This window comes from Haliotis asinina, chromosome 7 (genome assembly GCF_037392515.1).
Source record: "Haliotis asinina isolate JCU_RB_2024 chromosome 7, JCU_Hal_asi_v2, whole genome shotgun sequence".
In the NCBI taxonomy this organism is placed as follows: domain Eukaryota; kingdom Metazoa; phylum Mollusca; class Gastropoda; order Lepetellida; family Haliotidae; genus Haliotis; species Haliotis asinina.
In genome coordinates, this window is record NC_090286.1 from 54,369,270 (window position 1) to 54,384,955 (window position 15,686).

Genomic DNA, 15,686 nt, shown 5'->3' on the forward strand with positions numbered 1-15,686 from the left:
CGTTGTGGACGTCCACGTGTAACAACGCCAAGACAGGACAGATGGATAAGGGTGACCCATCTTCGCCACAGGTTTCAGACTGCAGTGACGACTGCCCGGACCATCCCAGGACTTCGCCGTATTCACCCCAACACAATTCGACAACGTTTACGTCATCACGGGATCAGACCACAACGTCCCGCCATATGACCTATCCTTTCACAACGTCATCGACAAGCTCGCCGAATGTAGTGCCTTAATCATGTCCGCAGACCCTTGTTTTGGTGGAGAAATGTTGTTTTTACAGATGAGCCCAGGTTTAAAATCTCCCATAGTGATGGACGTCAACGTGCCTATAGACGCGTGGGAGAACGTTATGCACAGGCCTGTGCCTTGAAGAGGAATCGCTTCGATGGTGGTTGCGTGATGATTTTGGGTGGAAAAACAACACACTAACGAATTCCTTTGGTGATTGTTCAGGGCAACCTAACTGGTGTGGGCTGCAGGGATCAGAATCTTTTCTGCAACGTCATGGCCCAGGGTTAACATTCCAACAGGACAATGGCCGCCCTCATATGGCAAGGGGTGCTATGGGTGTTTTGCAACACAACAACGTCGACTTACTGCCTTGTCCTGCAAATTCACAGGATCTCTCCTCGCTAGACCATGTTTGGGACGAGATGGATCGACGGCTACGCCGTCTTCCTCTTCCGCCAGATGACGTCCTTCACCTTGCAACAGAACTTGGGAGAATCCGGCGTGACATCCCATAAGTCTTCCTTGCACGTTTGATAGGCTCTATGCGTCGTCGATGTGGACATGCCCGTTATTGAGCTTGTGACATGGTCGTTTGACTTCTGACCCGCTTGTGGACTCGTGACGTCATTGTGATTGACTTTTGAATTGAAATTCACCCAGCTTGTTATGGTCTCATGATCCCTCCATTAAAATTTATATGTGCCTTTGACATTGTTATCGTACTTATCAACTGGGATAATAATTTGACAATGCACAGTTTCTTTATGTGGCTAGTATATTTACCAAATACCTCGGTTTACAGACACTAAAATCCAAAGTTTTGCATATTATCAAAATGCATTCATTCATATGGATATATCTTAAGAATTCATTTGCCTATTGCACATGAGTGAATACTGTTTAGAGGAGCTGAGATGCCTTTCGCTTTCACTTTCAGAATCAAACTGTAAACACCATGGTTAGAATTTGGTCTTGCTTGTCATAAAAGGATGGGGTGGTCAGGCTTGCTGATTTAGTTGATACATGTCATCGCATCGCATTTGCGTAGATCGATGATCATGTTGTTGATCACTGAATTGCCTGTCCAGAGTCGATTATTTGCAGATTGCCGCCATATCTAGAAAACTGCTGAGTGCAGCGTTAAACAACAAACCAACCAACTGCACAGAACTGAGGCTGTGATATGCAAATCAGAAGACGCTGAATCCATGGTCAGCCATTTAAGCCATCTGAGTATCATAGCACAACGAACATGGTCACGCTGAAACCAGTCGTTCGGCTATACTTCCTTATATAGGGCCCAGCTGGGCCCAGTGGAAACGAAACCATCTTTGTCAGTCATCACATGTGAAGACGAGGATGGTGTATATGAAAGTGATATTCACAAAACTCGACTGGTATGCCTCTCAATTAAATACAGTTAACTACAGAGTTACAAACCTCATTCACACCTGTTTCTTCGGATGTAATTGTTCATGTACATGAAATACAATAATACATTTACAATATTGCTAGACAATAAATTAACAAGTAATATAAAACGAATTCTACGTATTTGTATTCGGTTTGTTTATTATGTAACATTTTGCAACGTTTGAATTTCTATCTTGGCGAAACGTGTCTGTATATTTAATACGTCTGATTATAAACTCTCTGCGGTTTATAACTATCAAAGTGCCCTTTGGTTTCATATAGTTCCATGTTTTCACAGGACTTTGTGAATGTCGACTTCTTTAAGGTCGGTATATTGTTTCTCCTTTATCAACCACCCTGTGTATGAGTGCGAATGTACTAAAAGATTTTTAAGTTTTTTTTATATACTACCGACAGAAAATAAGGGAACCAAGAAATTGAATGTAGATGACTTTGCTTTGACTGTGACAGGGTCCGTTATCGTGGCGTATCTCCCAAACGCAACATCCAATGACAATGGAATTTCGCATAATGCATGCCCAGCACGTGCTACACGTGCATACAGAAGTTGAACTCCTGTAAATGTACTGGAGAAGTCGCAATCACTGATGCAATAGAGATTGATACTTACTGACAGAAATGCCTCCGAGGCAGTATCTCGGTGAAGCAACAAAATGGAGAATTGTGGGGATGATAGAAGGGGGGGGGGGCATCATTATGTGAAGTTGTCCGGCAGATGGGTAAATCAAAAAGTGTAATTTCACGCTTGTGGGATAAGTACCGTCAAACGGGACACCACGTCAGGATCGTCTCATTACGTTAATTGCTCTACGCGATAGGTTTAAATCGGCCCCTGCCATCAATAGAGAATTCCGCACACTCACTGGAAGACGCATTTCAACCTCAATCGTTAAAAACCGACTCTATCAAGCTCGTCTGAAAGCAAGACGGCCTTTTAAGGGCGTCACCCTTTCAGCTCACCATAAGCGCCAAAGATTGGCATGGGCTAGGCAGCATCAGGGACGGGCTATGCGCCACTGGCATTACACCATGTTCTCTGATGAGTTAAGGTTTTGCCTACGATTCACAGATGGCAGAAAACGTTGTCGGCGTCGGAGCGGGGAGCGATATGCCAGAGCAGCAATTCTTGACCATGATCGATATGGAGGTGGTAGTGTCATGGTTTGGGGTGGGATTACACATGACAGACGATCAGATTTGGTCATCATTAACGGAGCCATGACTGGTCAGCGATACGTTGACCAAATATTGCGTCCTGTTGTGGCTCCATTGGCTAGAGTTATCGGCCGAAATTTTGTATTCCAAGATGATAATGCCAGACCATATCGGGTCCGAATTGTCTCCGCTTATCTCCGACAAGAAGGTATCCAGACATTGGACTGGCCCTCTAAGTCCCCAGACCTGTCCCCAACTGAACATCTCTGGAACGTTCTTGGTCGAAGGGTGTACGCCAGGGACCCTGGACCCGCCAACCTGGCCCAGCTTGATGCAGCTCTCCAAGAGGAATGGCGGGCAATACCACGGGCAACCATGCGGAAATTGATTAACAGCATGCCATCAAGGTGCCGTGAATGTGTTGCCCAACATGGTGGACACACCAGATATTGAACTTGACGCCTTAAATTGATTTAGTGGATATTTAAAGCAGTTTCAAATTCGCTATTATTTCATTAGTTCCCTTATTTCTTGTCGGTAGTATTTCTCGAAGAACATGGCGTCCGCGAAATTCACTTGTCAAGGGATTTACTACCAAATGTCATTTCGTATTATGAGTCAGTTTGTCTGTTTAGTTGGTGGTTATGAATAGAGTAACAGATACTTAACAGGGCCACAGATAAGGCGAGTATTTGCGAATTTTACTCAATAAAATCACATTTACTTAATCAATTACAAATATCGGAGTACAAAAAAACGCATAAGATTCACTTGCAACCCAGTGCGTCTATAATACATCGCGTACTTTACTCAGTTAACTAAATCGACTTGAGTATGATAAATTTGTCTAGGCGTCCGAACTCTACAAAAGCGGTAACAAATATACGGAGTAAAAAAAAGAAACTTCACATTCTTTCTTCAGGACACTATAAACGGACAAGAGATGGTAAGATGGTTAAATTGTTATTATTTCATTGCTCAGGTCTGTGTGATGCAATGGATACACTGACAGTGCCACAATCAGTTCCATTAGGCTACATCGCCGTTCCAAAACATGGGTGGTATACATAATGTCCAATCACAAGAATAAAAATTCGAAATTTCTCAGTTCAATATTGTGTATGGCAGCCCCGAGCATTCACCACTGCCAAACACCGTCTCCTCATCGACTGATTGATACTTCTGAACACGTGGTTGGGAATTCTGCGATATTGCTCTTTCAAGGCAGCGCCAGGTTCCTACAAATTCTGAGGATGGTTCCTAAGATCACGGAGTCTTCTCCCAAGTGCATCCCAAACGTGCTCTATTAGATTAAGGTCAGGGGACCTCGATGGCCAGTCCAGTCCGTTGATTCCAGCGTTTTGAAGGAAATTTCGTGTCAACATCGCGGTATGAGGCTGATCATTATCATGCTGGAACTGTAGACCTGGGCCATGAGCCGCCATGAAAGGAACGAGTTCAGGGGTGAGGACCTTGTCGCGGTAAGCAGCAGCTGAGAGGTTTCCACGGATGACCAGAAGTCGGGAACGGCTGTTTCCACAGAGAGCACCCCACACCATTTCGCCCCCGAATCTGTCGACTGTACACAACATTGGGCACACCATTCACAACGTCGTCACCAGACTCTATGCCTGCCGTCCGCGAATCTGAGGGTAAATCTGGAATCATCGCTAAATTCCAATCTCTCTGGGTCCGTCGAAGGTGACGTTGGGCCCACAGCAGACGCTGACGTTGATGAAACGGCGTCAATACTGGTCCACGATATGGACGTCGAGAATGGAGATTAGCAGCGCGCAACCGATTTCGAATGGTCTGTGAGGACAATCAACCTCTAAACATATCAGCCCTGATTCGTGTGGCCGGCAGAAATCTGTCACTTAGGTGACGTAGGACGATTTGACGGTCTTTTGCTCGTGGCGCCAAACGTGGACGACCCGACTTTGGGCGATCAGAAGTGGTGCCAGTTTGTTGTAGACTGCATCGCAAGTCATACACAGTACGGCGGCTTCATCTCATTGCTTTTGCGACGTCAATAACTGATAACTGTTTGCAACAAGCCAACGGCACGTTCATGTTGCACATTTGACACTCGTGGCATTTAAAGTACCGTTAGAACTGGGGTTTAAAAGTTTTTTTTCAATTCTTGAGGCCCATGCAAACACGTGCAAATGAAGGTAACTTCGATGCGAAGATCACGTGATCGACTGCACGTGCAAAACCTGATTTGGCACTAACGTCAATTGCACGACGAATGGATGGGTTTGAGTGGGTTTTGTTCACGTTTTCCTAGAGTCGAAAGATAGGAATCCTATTTCGGAGACAAAGATGTATTATCAGCGAAAAATTAGTCATTATTTTTAAAAATTACATTTTGTGAAGTTTCTTTTTAATTTTTGACTCAGTATATTAAGCAATGCCTATATATACATATGCTATCATAGCCATAGCCACTGTCCGGAGTTTACTGTGGTAGTCACGTGACTTCCATGTTACACGTTTAAAAATGGCTGCCAACTATTTAGCAATATGCGAATTACTAAATACTTAGGTCTGTTGACAAGCATTTATATTTATATGCTCAAAAGTGCTTATTACCCAATAAGGATAGGAAACACTGTGTAAAAGTACTCAATTCTTTAAACTAGTAGGAGTTTGCACAATGCACCTTAAAAGTGCAATTACTCATACATTAACAGACAAGGGAGTAAATACCCAATTGCTTGAGAAAATATTTGCAGCTCTGGATAATACTCACATGGCAAGTAGGGTCTGGTCGACGTTCGGTTATTGTTTACTGTTTGTCTTCAGATGAGGAAAGGCAAGACGGTAGTGTGGTTAATTGCTGAAATGTTTCAGCCAATCAGTGAGTGCTTCCCTACTCCGAACGGCACAGCAACTGCCTGAGAGATATAGTATATCAACGAGCAAGGTATTATGGAATTATTCATTAGGAAATAAAACTGTGGACCAAACGTTAAAGGAATGCAGAAGAAAATCGACCCTCGTAAACAGGATTAGTTCGATCGACCAAATAAGGATTTAAGTTAGCGAATGTGCAGCCACTGAGGTGTATTCACGGCTATCTCATTTCAAACAGTAATGGAACCTTTGTTCAGCGACTACTAAAGTCCACTGGGAGGCATTTCTCTTTGGTCGCCAGGAATCGATATTCCTCTCATATGTGAGTTAGTTTGGATACATGTCACATGGCACCCTTAACACAGGTACATAGATATTCCTCTCGTATATAAGTTGGTCTGGATACATGTCTCATGGCACCTTTAACACAGGTACATAGATATTCCTCTCGTATATAAGATGGTCTGGATACATGTCTCATGGCACCCTTAACACAGGTACATAGATATTCCTCTCGTATATAAGTTGGTCTTGATACATGTCACATGGTACCGTTAACGCGGGCACATATATATTCCTCTCGTATATGATTTGGTCGGGGTACATGGTTGGGGTATATGTCACATTGTACCCCTAACACATGTAGAAACCCGTGGCGGTGTGGGAGCCCAGGGGTTAAAGTAACGGTCGTCACTAAGGACCCGGGTTCGATGTCCTGCACGTGTACAATGTGTTGGCCATGACTCGACAATTCGCCCAGTCTAGAGAGGGTCGCTGTATGTGTTAATGTGCTGGCATTAGAATTGGTCTTCAGCAACTCACGCTTGTCGTAAAAAGCGACAAACAGGATCGTGTGGTCGTGCTACCTGACTTGGTTGACACATGTCATCTTATAAAACCAACCAACTATGTGCTGGCGCTCACCCCTACAAATATTAATACAATATACTCCCTTCTTTCATGACAACTTTACAGCGCTTGGCCATCCTGTCTGTCCCTTTTTTAGGGAGTCGTATGCAAATGTCCTATTCCTGTTGATGGTCTCCATCTGATGTTCAATGTCATATTCGACATTGATGCAAGGTGGATTAATACTAACCACATACCATTATACCAGTGGCAGCTCTCTGACTCTGGCCAGAACAGAAAGATGCTCTCAAGGAAATGGCAAAGACATTATAATTGTCCGAGCGGGATTGAATTTTGTTTTTCCACCTGGGTGTGATCTTGTATTGTGTGATACAAGTCAAAGTCAACTAATGGTAGAGACTATCACACACAAATGAACGCTGCTGTCTTCACGGATTATGTGACAGAACAGCTACCTGTCCTGACAGAAATGTGTCTGGTTGTCATAGACAGTGCTCCTTACCACAGTGTCCGCGACACATCAGCAGATCCCGACTTCCGTTTCTAGGAAAGCAGAAATGGTTGTCCAATCAGAAAGAAACCGAACCAAAACTTTATAGGACAGTTTTAGCACACAAAGCTCATCCTGTGCACTTGATAGACACTCTCCTGAAGACACGTGGACATGATGTTTTACGCCTACCCCTTAGTACTGTGACCGAAACCCTAATGGGTTGATTTGAAAGAAAAGAAAATCTTTCCGAACAAATAACGGAGTTTAAGTTAAAGGACGTCAGACGCATTGGAAATTCAGAACTTTCCAGCAGATATTTGGCAGTATTGTGTAAGTCATGTCCTCGAAGCAGAGACATGATACTGGGCTAAAGATGGACTCAGGAAAACTCGTGTAAATCTGATAGTCATTAAATTGCATTCAGATACTAACCGACCAGTTGGATTCGAGGCGGGAATCTCTGAAGTTGACTGAGTAAGTGTTGTTTTGAGTTTTGAGATGTTCCCTCAAGGGTTACAAAAGAATCGACATCCAAAGTAAATATGACCCGAGATTATGAACTTGAAACACATGCCTACGTCACATGTCAGTCCTTACAGCAATTGTTTGGTTACGCTGCTTTTAGCAATATTCCAGCCAGATTACAACGGGGGACACCAGAAATGGGCTTCACACATTTTACTTACGTACTCAATCGGGTCTTCAGCCTCTTTACCACTGGCCTACCCCTCGAGCCAGTGTTTAGAGTGATAATAGAAAGGAGATCGCAACAGCATGGTAATTATCTCTAAGTGTGTGTTGTTGTTGTTGTTGTTGTTTTTGTTTGGGGTTTTGTTTCTTTTGTTTTTGGGGTTTTTTGTTTTGTTTTTGTGTTATTGTTGTTGTTGTTTTGGGGGTTGTTTTATTTTGTTGCTGGTTTTTTTTTTTTTTTTTTTTTTTGTTTTTTTGGGTTTTTTTTTTTGGGGGGGGGGAGTTGTTTGTTTTTAAATTAGTTAACACATTTGTTAAAATGCATCGGAGTATGTATTGTTTTGACACCTTTAATGTGTTCAGCTTTATGCGACGGCCTGCAGATCTAGTTTCACAACCCTATCTATCCACATGACAAATGCCCCGGGGTTAGTTTATTACATGTAGAATAATATATCAAACGTTTTGTGTTATGCATTATTCATCCCGTGTCGATATCTTCCACTTCAAGCGCCAATGGATACATTTACATTAAAAATGGTCGTCATCAGTCGATTCGTTGATCAGCTTTTTGGTATCTCCCATAGGAGTCCCGTATCAAAATTGGACCCAAGTGGCCTGATGTCGTCAGAACCTCCAATAAGAGATGGATGGTTATAATATGATACTCTGTTTCGGACTTCCCACGATAATTACAGTGCAGAGAAGATCGCAGTTGGTGGACATAATACAAATGTTTTAAATACACGTCATTCAACGACACATTTACTCTCAAAGGTTTCAGTAATATATCTGTCATTTCGTGAAATCGGCATTGTGTGCGACCGTGGCTTCATACATTTAAGTCCTCTCTTATTTTCATTGTTCATAAACACCTGGAAAATGACATTCAACATTTCGGTGGCAGGAGGATCTTTGTGCATGAAGATATATTAGAATCATATATACTTCTTTATGCCGCTGATTTATGTATTTCTGCAGACTCTGTTCTCGAATTACAAAAGACAAAAAGACGTTTTACACTCGATTTGTAACAAATAGGGCTTAAGACTCAATTTAGATAAGATGGAAATATTGGGGTTTTTTTTCGAAATGGTGACAAATTAAGGAAATATGAAACATGGAGACTGGGCGACGTCCAAATCAAGATATCAACTTAATATTGTTACCTCGGTATCATTTTTTTTCAAATAGATTGTGTTGGTCCAAAGTTGTACAAACATTAGTAAAGAAAGCTACTAAGGTCGTGGTTTCCATTCATCAACTAAGTTATAAAGTTCGTAATATTTCCCGAAAGGTTTGGTTTAAAATGTTTGATTCAGAAATCAAACCAATAATTCTATATGGTTCTGAGACTGGGGGTGTCCACCAATGGTTCTTTCTTGAACGCTTTCCAGCTACATTTTTTAAACTTGTTTTTGGTGTTGGCTTCAATTCTATCACTGTTTATTTATTGGGTGAATGTGACCGTTAGCAGGTTTAGATACAGCTGGCAGGGAAACTTGAGTAGTTCTTAATAGGCACCTGCTGTATTCTCTTGGTTTTGGAATACAGTGTGGCAATGCCAAGGTGTTGGTGATGCGGGCTGCTTTATAAATGAATTTACGCCGAGGGTCAATGATTGTTAGACATACATATGGTATTCTGAGGTGTCCAACTGTTCCAAACTATATTTTTATGCAGAGTTCAAAGTGTCCCTCGAGCTATATCTAAGCAGTTTACGCAAAGAATACGCACGCATGCTTAACTTGTTCAGAATTGGCGAACTCGATATAATGCAAAATAAAGGAAGGGAGCAAAGAATGAACAAAAACACCCGTTTTTTGTCTACTGTGTATTGAAAATAAAATTTATTTTATTTTTGTTTGTCCTATTTATCATGATAGACGTCTGAAAAAAATTCTCAGTGACACGGGGCACTATCAGCCACAGAGAGGCTCTTATAAGAAAGGCTACAGTCCTCTTATGTCTTTTTGTTGAACTGACAACGTTTGTGAAGGACGCTGACTGTCTGAGATTGTTATATGTGTAAAATTTAGAAAATGCTGCACCGAGTTTTAATATCTGTACGCAATATATACGTAGGCCTTATTTATGTAATACAAGGTGAGGAACAAACAATGAGCCGGGGTAGGGGGTGGGGTGCTTTGAGAAAAGCCGAAAGGGGGTCTTGCAAGGGAGCATTAATTTTACTTGTTGGCATACATTTACATAACTCACTGAACGGTCCCTGTATCCGGGACCTTACCGTTCCAACATGGCGCTAGGAGACGAAGTTGTACTTTCTTCTGATCCCCCAGAGGTAATATTCTTATATTACATAGGAGTTAATTGAACATTTTCACTTAAATACATCACATCCACTTCGTGTTGCTACATATCAGATGATCTGATTCAACCTGTGCAAGGTAAAACCGAAGAAACCGCGATCGTGTCAGACTCTGCATGCTCGTGACACCGGTCACCTTGATCGAAATCACAACTCGATAACCCACAAATTTAATGTACATTAGAAACATTATCTGCTACTTTACTTGATTAGTGGTTTTGTTATTTCATCAGTTTTCACAGAGGCCAAAAATTGCGAAGTTTTAAGTAAATGTTTCTTTTCATACCACTGTAGACAATATTCCTTGTTTAATTAACTTCTTCACTGAAGTAATGAAGATGTGTTCCCTGCCCTTGGATATAAATGGGACATATTTTCTTGCTAGATCTGTGTTAAATACCTTAAAAGAACATCTGATTACCTCCTCATAAGTTCTCGCTCAGAAATTGAATGAGACTGGAAATATAGCACACACATTCAATCCAATTCAGTCGTTTTTCCTGCAGGAAATTGTCCGTTCAAAGATATTATGCGTAGTTATTTTAGCCCATAATTTAGGCAAAGCAACTGACAGTAAATAACCTAAGCAAATATAGTACAACTTTGTTTCCATGGTGTCCACTGTTGCCATGGATTCAATCTCACCATCTAAACAAGCTGTGGATATTTTATAAAATGGGCTGACCATTCATGTAAATTTGTCTTTTCCAGAGCAGAACATTAACTTTATCCAATATCCCTGAATCAAATATAGTTGTGTTTCAATTTCAACAAGTTTGACTTAAACTGAAATGTTCTGAAGCAGAACATTAAAATAAAACTGTATTATTTTTTCACAAAATTGGCACATGGATAGTTCTACTGGTGAACTGGTTGGTGTTTTGATAATTTTAGATTTCTGAATAAAATAATATTTGCTTTTCCATGGCAACAAGTTTTAGTTTGACTGAAATTGGTTAGTGCTCCTTTCAAGGGCCCACCTTTAAGTTTAAAATCATTTCAAAACTCTCCTCCAGTTTCTGTTTTGTTCACACATCCAGTGACATAAATCAGCAGTTCCCGTCTATTTACAATATCAACATTACTGATGTACCTTAAACTTTCGAAGCACTCATGCTGTCTGTTGTTGATACAAGCATACAAGTATATGAATAGTTTACATCAGTATGTTTTTCATTTGATCATTGTGAAAAACAATGTTTGTGTTGTCTTAGAGATCTGGATTTATGTGTACATGATAATAATATTTGCCATAAATAGTTGACATACTGATGAGTATTTTATTACCATTGTGGGGGATACTGCTGACCTTGTTTTCTCGTGAATGATTCAGGCATGTAAACACTAATGCGTAATGTGACGCATGCTTATAAGGTTTAGAGGGTCTTCTGAAACTGGGATTTAGGCAGGTATCACTTTATGATTTCAGGTATGATATTAACATTATTCACACACAGTTTGATTTTGTCTTGTTACAGGAGGAAGAGGAGGAGGAAGAGCTGGTGGTGAGCTGAACTCATTTGACTCCTTGTCCATGTCTGGTTTAGATATTAGGAGAGTTAGACAGCCAATGTCTGTTTGACAAGTCAAAATCAACAGGGACATCTTGTTTTGACCCAACAAAATCAAGGTGTTAAACATCAAGCACTTGTCAATAGATTTTGTTTTAATTTTACTTATCTGTTCCAGAAATGTCCAAAGAACTTAATGTTTTTCCTTCCAGTAAGTCTGAAATGGAAATTGATGATTATTCCACAATTCCTTCTTAACATGCACCATACCAATCATTTACTGCTGTATGTGTTATTTTATTCCCAGCAAAAGCTTTTGTCTTGTAAATCAAGATCCAATCAAGTACTGAAAATGTTTCTTTGATACAGTTCATAGTGATTTTTAGCAACATAACATAACATCATTTCTGTGAATATGAGTGGTATGGGACCAAAACAAGGAGTGGCCGGCTCAGAGCATGGACTATATGTACCTAAGTGGGGCATCCTCATTGAGCAAATTCATGGTATCACTATGAATCTAGCATTGGTCCCTAGTACAAGCAACAACATACTGTCACTGTAGTTATTTTTGCTTCGGATTAATTTTCGCACTTTTAGCACAAAAAGATAATGTGCCAATAATCATACCAAGTGAAATATTCATAGTCAGTCATGACAAATACTCAAGTAGGAACAGCATGTAATTTGTTTATTCTCTCAGATAACATCATCCAAACAATATATCAAGGAATAGCGGCATATATACCAGTAATAGCAATGAGAATCAGCAAATGTTTGTTATATGTAGCTCACTTATGTCAGTTGCAAATCTCCAAAGTCCTGCTTAAGTTCAACCACTCCTCCCTTATTCATTATCAATATCAGTTGATCTCACATATGGGACAGGTGTTTTCATGTTGACACAGGTATAATCCCACTTCACTCTCTGATTGTTTTAAGTAAACACAATTCAGTTAGGGCAGCAAGTTTTGATCACTGCATGTCTATGGGTTGTGAACTTTTTGTGATGGATACCATCACTCAGGTGTTTGAAACACGCAGAAAACAACTGCACAAACAGGTCTTTTCTGAACCTTCCAAGAAAATTGCATCTGCGAAATTATATACGATTACAGTACTCACCTTTTCTCGGGTGCCTTTATCTTTATGTGATGTTACAACTATTAATCTTATGCTGTTGGTTTTTGTCTTAATTTAGGATCCTCAGGACACAATGAAGGAGAGTTGTGGTGCCTCCTGTGAGAAGTACAAGGCTGAGTGGGATGCTTGTACAGAGAGAGTCAGTAGTCGGTCAGAAACAGCAGAGACTTGCACGCAGGAACTGTTTGACTTCGTCCACTGTGTAGATGCATGTGTAAGTTGCAAGCTGTAGTAATTTGTTTCTCTCTTGATGTACAGGGAAAGAACATAGGTAAAATCATAGAATCCATTTACACATGATTACACTTTCATTCATGAAACATGTTAATGGTTTAGCATTATATGGTTTTGTTCTTTGCCTGCATGGAAATGAGACTTAGTTTATGTAGTGAATTCCCCCTCGATTTATTTGTAACATGATAAAGCACAGGCATGTCAACATGATTTATGAACAAATTATCATAAAATTGATATGATGGTACCACATGTAAATCTTGAAGGTGTTTGACAAATATTAGTTTAACACATACTGTCAATGATGGCTATGCTTGAGAGAATGAGTCAAACACAATTTGGTAATAAGGAGTGATTTATATACATACATGTGGCATGCACACTTTACACACAGTTTGTGGAAGAGGCTTTAATTATTTGAGGATTTGGCAAAGGTGCTTTCTGATGGTGTATCTTTTCATTGCAGGTAGCAAAAGACCTGTTTTCCAAGCTGAAATGATGACGTGTAGCCTAAGATAAATTTCAAGCATCTATATGTGAGGGACTTGAATGATATCTGTTCAGACTGAAGAGATCTAGAGCAGTAGACCTTTTGTTGTTCGTGTTTAGCAAAGACCATTCACTGTTCAACTGTTCATTCATTGGCTCTCACCAAACTGTTTTGTACAAATATTTAGTGTGGACAAGTAAATGAGAGTTAAATCTGAAGTTTGTTGCGTTGTCTGTATGTTGCATATCATATTTTGACTGTGGATGTTATCATTCCTGACTTTGGACTTCATTTTGAAGTGTTATTATGGCATAATGCTGCCATATTTAAGCTGAACCACTTTAAGTCATTTTCTTGAAGTGAAATTGACCCAGAAGAGTGACTGCATAAGTACTTTAAATGAGGGTTTGATTGTTTTCATATTTCAGTATAACACTATGGAATGCCACAGACATTCCTATTGTATAAGTGTTTACACACCTGAACCTTAAATCTTGAATGCTGCATACCTTGTGTATTGGCCCTGTTAAGTCCTTTTGCAAAGCAACAAAACTTGCTTAAGACTGGGTCTGAAAGGGAGTCCAGATATTATACATGGATATGTTTGTTTCATCTAGATATCATTTTCTGTAGACTGTATTCTTATTATATAAGCATGCTAAACACCATCAAAACATAACAAATAATGATACTTAGATGAATTGTTGTTTAGCTTGACAGTGCAGATATTTTTAATTCAGGAGGATGTGTCATGACCAACAAGCACTCATCCAAAAGCACTAACCCAATATGATAGCTCTGCTTTTGCCATTGACTTCATCAACTCTATGACAGTTTCCCTTCCATTGTATGTGATGGAACCTTGCCCATTATCTTTGGGACTGTCTGGTCCAGACTTACAAATTAGTCCTGCAACTGGAACACTGAACAACTAGAGAAATAAACAAAGTTCACTGGCTTTATATACAACAACTGTGCTACACAAACTACTGAATGAGGTTATGGTTTTGTTACCTCTATGATTTGGTCACCAGTGAAGATCACAGTATTTTTCGGGAACCATGCTATTAAGTGAGTGAGTGAGTTTAGTTTTACGCCGCACTCAGCAATGTTCCCGCTATATGGCGGTGGTCTGTAAATAATTGAGTCTGGACCAGACAATCCAGTGATCAACAACATGAGCATCGATCTGTGCAATTGGGAACCGATGACATGTGACAATCAAGTCAGAAAGCCTGACCACCCGATCCCGTTAGTCACCTCTTACGACAAGCATAGTCGCCTTTTATGGCAAGCATGGGTTGCTGAAGACCTATTCTACCCGGGGACCTTCACGGGTACATGCTATTAAGAGACCACGCATGGAAATTGGGTGGTCAGACTCGCTGACTTGGTTGACACATGCCATCAGATCCCAGATCACTGGACTGTCTGGTCTAGAGTCGCTTATTTACTGTTTACAGACTACCGCCAGGAAGCTGGAACTTACGGAGTCTGGCATTGACAACTAAACAAACAATATCCATGGTCGAGGTGATTGAACGTGAGGCAGGAGGTCGGTGGTTCTGCCGCCTTCTACCAAATGAACTTAAGAGTTACCTTAAATGTTACCCTGACTGGCTTAGGTGGCGTACACTGACGTCTTTTTCCCACGCCCTAGCTCTGTAATCCAGGGTTTAACCTTGATGAGGACAAACAGCCATGTTCACATGCATACGGTCCAAGTGCCATAATTTTGAATGTCTTGCCACGAATACAAACTCCACGAAAGTACGCTCAGGCTACATGTTCATAATCATATTGTAGTAATTAATCTGTAATGGCACGTTGTTTCCACAGTGCTTTGTGCTTAACTACCTTCAGTTTACTAGAAGGCGTGTCTCCTTAAATGTCAGGTAAGAGACACCGATAAATGTTTACTCTTGAAAACCCTGGACACACATCAGGTGGTGCTTACAGAACAAGAACCATCTTAGAACCGAATCTTGGAATCCAAAGAGCATGATTCTGCTCAGCCATTTTTGTGCATTGCACATGTGTTGTGACCTTGACGCTATGATATGCATGAATATTCTGTGCTTAAGACCATTGTGGCTTTAAGGTCACAAACACATTTTAAGTCAACAGTAATTGCACTTGCCCTCTTTATCTAGATAAAAGGGACAGAATCTCGAATGATGCAGAAAACGTGATAGTCTGAAAACCGTGAAAATATTCTTTTTTGAAACTCACACAGAACTA

The 15,686-nt window shown here is 40.6% G+C and overlaps 1 protein-coding gene across 2 annotated transcripts; it reads left to right on the forward strand.

Annotated features, from left to right (window-relative positions):
- Nucleotides 1-9,972: 9,972 nt before the first annotated feature.
- On the forward strand, nt 9,973-13,663 carry LOC137290657 (cytochrome b-c1 complex subunit 6, mitochondrial-like). 2 transcript variants are annotated; one of them, XM_067821733.1, is made up of 4 exons: nt 9,973-10,040; nt 11,546-11,572; nt 12,780-12,935; nt 13,422-13,663. In XM_067821733.1, exons 1-4 carry the CDS (start codon nt 9,996-9,998, stop codon nt 13,452-13,454), a joined length of 261 nt encoding a protein of 86 aa, XP_067677834.1. In that variant the 5' UTR covers nt 9,973-9,995; the 3' UTR covers nt 13,455-13,663. The 2 variants fall into 2 exon arrangements, with proteins under 2 accessions (XP_067677834.1, XP_067677835.1); XM_067821734.1 differs by having other exon boundaries at nt 9,987-10,040; nt 11,546-11,569.
- The last annotated feature ends 2,023 nt before the right edge of the window (nt 13,664-15,686 follow it).

Coding starts and splice junctions, on each gene's coding strand:
- LOC137290657 (XM_067821733.1), top strand. CDS start 9,996: ATGGCGCTAGGAGACGAAGTTGTACTTTCTTCTGATCCCCCAGAG. Junction 11,573..12,779: donor AGGAGGAGGAAGAGCTGGTG/GTGAGCTGAACT, acceptor GTCTTAATTTAG/GATCCTCAGGACACAATGAA. Junction 12,936..13,421: donor TCCACTGTGTAGATGCATGT/GTAAGTTGCAAG, acceptor TTTTCATTGCAG/GTAGCAAAAGACCTGTTTTC.